The sequence below is a fragment of the Mirounga angustirostris genome, unplaced genomic scaffold, assembly GCF_029215605.1.
Source record: "Mirounga angustirostris isolate CCGP_5_RB_7025 unplaced genomic scaffold, mMirAng1.0.hap1 SCAF_5, whole genome shotgun sequence".
NCBI classification, from domain to species: Eukaryota; Metazoa; Chordata; class Mammalia; order Carnivora; family Phocidae; genus Mirounga; species Mirounga angustirostris.
Window position 1 is genome coordinate 133,802,196 of NW_026991713.1, and position 6,000 is coordinate 133,808,195.

At 42.4% G+C, this 6,000-nt stretch overlaps 1 protein-coding gene across 3 annotated transcripts in view; it reads left to right on the top strand.

The window, feature by feature from the left end:
- The window catches only part of PRKCQ (protein kinase C theta), a 192,529-nt gene extending 189,961 nt beyond the window's left edge, over positions 1-2,568 (top strand). For all 3 annotated transcript variants that reach the window (XM_064592092.1, XM_064592093.1, XM_064592094.1), the window contains one exon: positions 1,855-2,568. In XM_064592092.1, the coding sequence (XP_064448162.1) occupies positions 1,855-2,010 (156 nt within the window). In that variant the 3' untranslated portion in view covers positions 2,011-2,568. The remainder of the gene's footprint in view (positions 1-1,854) is intronic.
- The last annotated feature ends 3,432 nt before the right edge of the window (positions 2,569-6,000 follow it).

Sequence of the window (6,000 nt, forward strand, 5' to 3'; positions counted from 1 at the left end):
GGGGGTGGGGTGCAATATCTAACCTCTGTGATGAAATCATGTGCCTGCATGAAAATGAACTGCTGGGCGTCCATGCATCAGACTTAACACGCATGTGCCAGGTGACTCTCAGATAAGATATGGAGCCTTTGCCCGGGGTACATACCTGCTCCATGGTCACTCTCCATGTCAGGGGGTTTGGAGCCATGTCTTCCATGACATTAATTCGAGTTTGCCTGACATTTGTGATTCATTCACATAACTATATTCCCTAATGGTGGTTGTTACATGTTCTTCTCTTTAAGGAAGAAGTCAGTTGGGGCCTTAGGAAAAGACAGGTCTCTAAATTCCCATGTGTATGCTCCCTAGCAAAAGTCACTAACCTCCATAAGGAAGGGCAGAACGACCTGGCCACATGCAGAACGGGCCGCCATAAAGTGAAGACAAAAGGAAAGCATGGTTAGGATGAAAAAGCTCTGCAGGCAGATGTTGAGAACGGTGCATGCATGCAATGCCACTGAACCATACTCCTAAAAATGGTTCAAATGGTCACTTTTATGTTAGGTACATTTTTACTACAATTTTTATAAGAAATAATTTTTTTTGAAGTGGTAGGTTTGCCAGCTTTACCCATTCCTGGTGAGTACTGGGAAAAAAGTAGTAATGACCTAGGTAGATATAAACCATCTCTACTGTCTCTTTGCATGGAGATGGCACAGGCTCATGGACTCCAAGGCAGAGTGCTTCACTCTAGAAAAGAGCTACTCCTATTACGCAGGATAGTAGATGGCCAGAAGCAGCAAGTATTTTCCCAGGGTTAGCAGAGTTAGTCTCAACATTTGTCCCAAGCTCTGGGGACGCTCTAAGGGTTCTACAGGCCGGCCTCTAGCACTATTATTTGTGACCGTGCCATGCCTAATTGATGAGTTAATAATTTGTGACAACATGCATTTTTACCTTGTTTTAGGCTCATCAGAACAGTGTGACTTATGTCTCAACTTCCATGGTACATTACAATCAACTTGATACTGTCCACCTAAAAATCAGACTTTTGATCTACACGTTCCCTACAGGACAATTCTCGATTCTGCCAGTAGGAAGGAATTTCCCTCACGTGTTGTCTAAAGAGCTATTTGTAGGCAGAGGCCACAGGCCATTGGCCTCACCGGCCTAGGAGTCCCCTTGAGGGTAGAAAGAGTCTGACTTGACTCTTAGTTATGCTCATATATACAAGGGTAACATTTGATAATCTTAAAAAAATCGAATTGTACACCATACAAAGCAGTATTTATAAATAGGTGTTTGTTTTTACATTCTTTTTTTCCTCATGGGCACCAATGGACCAGGTGGCTTGAGGGGAGCTAGTCCCAACCTGTCTGTGGAAGACAGTCCAAGATGGCTAATAATAAAATTAACATGGGTAGAGGAACCAACAGTAGTGAAGGATATTGATATAAGAACAGGAACATATTATCTGCAGAACTCCTGCCTTTGCCTCCCACCCTTTCTCCCTTCCCTCCGCCCTTCCCCACGCTGCCCCCTGAAGACCGAAAGGCTACAGGTCAAATTTAGGCTCACCACTGTTTCAAAGGTTGCCAATCCTGTGTCATGTAAACTATTAACCAGAAGCAGGAGATCCTATCTGAATGTATATAGTGAAGTTCCTTTACATGAATTTAATTGTAGTATTGCTAAGTGAATGCCTCAGGATCTTGGGAATGTTCCATAAATCCACTATCTCTAAGTATTACTTGTTTACCGGCAATGCCCACTTTGTCATACAACGACTGTAGCCTAGATAACAGAAATGAAGATATTAATTCTGTGGCTGATTTTCTTCCCTTTTTCCCTCTCCTCCCTTAAACTCTAATCAAGAAATCACCGTATGACTGTAGCAATTTCGACAAAGAATTCTTAAATGAGAAACCCCGGCTGTCGTTTGCAGACAGAGCCCTGATCAACAGTATGGACCAGAACATGTTCAGAAACTTTTCCTTCATTAACCCAGGGATGGAAAGGTTGATATCCTGAAGGAACCTCTCCTGACACACGAGGGAATTTGCCTTGTGTCTGTGAACTGGTCCAAGTGATGCTCCTTGGATTCCTTTTCACCTTGGGAAAGAAAAGAAACACTCAATAATACAGGCTGAGACCTTTTAGCTCCTCACTGACTTTGTATCTGCAGCAGAAGCCAACTCCACTTCACTAATAACCACGCCCTTCGGAGCCTCCTGTCCTCTCCTGGGGTCACTCTTGAAGCTGGGTCATTACTAACCATAGTTACTTACTGGCACGACGGTTCTCCTCTGCACTGTGAAAAGACCTGAAAAGTTAATACTGCCCTAAATCATGGCTCTTCCCGTGGGCACCAACGGCTGATCAATGACCTGAGGGGCACAGAGAGCACAGACTTCTCAAGACTGAAACAGCACAACGCCGGGTGCAGGAGCGGACTTCATTCAGCCGCATATAAGTAACCACTAACCCGTTTTGTTCTGTTCACATCTGTGGAAGTGTAAATGGTGGCAGGGGCAGGCCTGGATAGGTTTTTGTGGGAATTCTTCACAATAAACATAGCTTGTAACTTGAGATTTACAAATCCATTCATTCTGATTAGCCATGAAATTCTCAGGAAAGAGAAAAATGGAAAGTAAGAAGAGCTCATGTCCTTGAGATGGAGGGTTTAATAAAACACCTACTGTGGCTATCATGTCAACATAGAATCATTTAGTCCTGCCAAGAGAACCACCCCATCCACCCATTCTCAGTTAATTTCAGGATCAGTGGAAGTCACTCATTACCATCCTCTTCATACTGTAGCAAGAAGTGCATAATTCTTCGAAGAGAAAAGAAAACCAATCTCTTAGTATACCCTTAAATTTGATTTGATGACTCATTTGTCTCCCTTTAGGCATTATTCAAGATAAAAGACCCACGCATGCTACTTGTAGCAGTCAATCTTGTTTAACTAGGATTCTAGCTATACATTTTTAAGTATCTGTGCTGTTTGTATATTTTGATAAAATATTGTGACTTAATGACAAAGAGGTGGATATGTAAAAATGGAATAAAAGAAACAAAGAAAGATGCCTCCTATTAGTTTAATTCCCTACTTGTCCCCCCAAGATCTTGGGTTTTTGTCGTGGTTATCATCAAAATGTAGCTAGCATTGAGTTGATGTTGTAAATTTTGGGAATCACTAAAAATCCCCAAATCAGTGAGAAACTCAGATAACATCTAAGTTACTGTTATGTTGCTCTTTCCCTTCACCACGAGATCTCTTGGGAGTGGTCCATGAGTGTTGCCTCTACTCCTCCAACACCCGAATTCAGCTCTGTCCTCTCACCTGTCCCCAGGTACTGCTTCCTCCCAGGACTACCTTCCAGCTAGTGCTTGTGGCATGCACGAGGTCCACATCTACCTTTCTGCAGTTTTTTAGACGAGGAAAGACCCTCCCTTCGACCTCAGCCCCATTAGACACTGTGACACAGCACTTTCCCCTTTTGCTCCCTCTACCTTTGACTGCCCCCATGGCCAGCCCCTTTCCTCCTATCCCAAATCACTTCCAAGGCCCCTCTCCCCATCTTGTTTTCACTTTCTCTTGGTTCCTTCCTGTCACCTCATGCCTTCAAAGATCACTCAGTGTACATCCTCTCCAATCCGTATCTCCAGTTCTAATCTTGCTTTCAGGCTTCAGTCTCCATTGACTTGCTCTATTGTCTTACAACCTCAGTCTCTCTTGTGTTTCCTAACTCCGTTACTGTCACCATCGTAGGTCCAGTCATCCAGGCTCAGAAACTCAGAGTCATTGTCGACTATCCCCTCTCCCTATTCTTTTTTTAACCAAATCCCCATGACTCTGCCTTTGTAGTCTCTCCAAAAGACCTACTCATCTCTACTTTGTCTCCTGCTAATCATGTCTGGATTAGTCTCCCCATCTTAAGTCTTTCTCCCCATTTTAATTCATGCATACAGCATACATTATAAACCACAGGGTGGAAATAACTTTTCCTCTGCCCTCTTATGTTAAGAACCTGGAGCCTGCTGATTAAATTGACAAAAGACATTAGCAAGAGAAGCATGCTTTTACTTACACATGCTATACACATATATGTAGGAGTGCCCAGTGATGAGTAATTCAAAGGAGTGGTTAGAATTTGGGATTTAAATACCTAGCTTAGCAGGATAAAGTAGGGCGGGGGAGAGAAAAGGCTCCTATGGGAAGAACAAATAGGTTTCTTTAGGGAATGTAAATGGGGTTTCAGGAGAATAAATAGAAGATAAGAAAGTTTGTAATAATGTTTGCCTATGGAGGTATGAGTGGTCTTCCATCTTCCTCAGGGCCATAACATTCCCCCAGAGAGAGGGATTTATGGTAAGTAGGTTTACTCTTGGTCTCACTCCTACAAATAGACCCACCCTGAAGAAGAAATTTTTGGCAGTTCTCATTTCTCTGAAATTTCTGTTTTCAGTCAAATAAGGAAAGCTCCAAGAAGGCCTCTTTCTGCATCTGTTGAATCTCAAGTGTCTTTAACTTAAAATATTTATTATTTATGAAACATAAAAATATTATCTTCACAAATCAGTTTTTAATCCCATTACACTCATGTTCAAAACTCTGTGTAATCTTCACTGGCTAAAAAGCATTCAGGGCCACCCATTCTGTCCCCAACCTCTCTACCTGACTTCCCATTTCCACCCTTCACTCACCTGTGCTCTAGTCAATCTGAATTTCTTAGCACTGCCTATAAATTCCCACCATTTCCCACCTCTGGGACTCCCTGATACTAGTTTCTCTGCCTAGAATGCCCATTTCCACACATTCAACATTTTTCTGTATCTCAAGATCCAGGTCAGTTGACGCATCTGCCATAAAGTATCCCAATCCGGGGGTATCCCATGAGCTGGTGTATCTCCTGCCTCCCTAAGCTCCCATCAGATTGTATTCCTCTGTCCTCTCATGGCACTCTATCAAGCTATGAAAGTGCGTAGTTTGCCTCCCTTTCTAGGCTGTAAATCCCTAAAGGTAGGATCTCAGTCCAGTTTGTCTTTATGCTTCCCACAGTTCCTTTGTACAGTTGGCCCTTAAACAATATGGGAGTTAGGGGCACTGACCCTTGCATGGTCAAAAATCCACATATAACTTTTGACTCCCTCAAAAATTAACTACTAATGAAATCTTGCCATTTGCAACGACATGGATGGAACTGGAGGGTGTTATGCTGAGCAAAATAAGTCAATCAGAGAAAGACATGTATCATATGACCTCACTGATATGAGGAATTCTTAATCTCAGGAAACAGAGGGTTGCTGGAGTGGTGGGGGGTGGGAGGGATGGGGTGGCTGGGTGATAGACATTGGGAGGGTATGTGCTACAGTGAGCACTGTGAGTTGTGTAAGACTGCTGAATCACAGACCTGTACCTCTGAAACAAATAATACATTATATGTTAAAAAAAAAAAAGAAGATAGTAGGAAGGGAAAAATGAAGGCGGGGGGAATTGGAGTGGGAGACGAACCATGAGAGACTATGGACTCTGAGAAACAAACTGAGGGTTCTAGAGGGGAGGGGGGTGGGGGGATGGGTTAGCCTGGTGATGGGTATTAAAGAGGGCACGTACTGAATGGAGCACTGGGTGTTATATGCAAACAATGAATCATGGAACACTACATCAAAAACTAATGATGTAATGTATGGTGATTAACATAATAAAAAAAATTAACTACTAATAGCCTACTAGTAACCAGAAGGCTCACCCATAACATGAGCAGTCGATTAACACATATTTGTACGGTGTGTGTATTACATACTATATTCTTACAAAGAGTAAGCTAGAGTACAGAATATGTTAAGAAAGTTATAAGGAAGGGAAAACACATTTACAGTACCATACTGTGAAAATCTATATATAAGTGGACACACACAGTTCAAACCTGTATTGTTCAGGAGTTAGCAGTGTATAAGTGCTTAAACAGAGTCATTGGACAAATGAGTAAATAAATGAATGCATGGAGAAGTGTT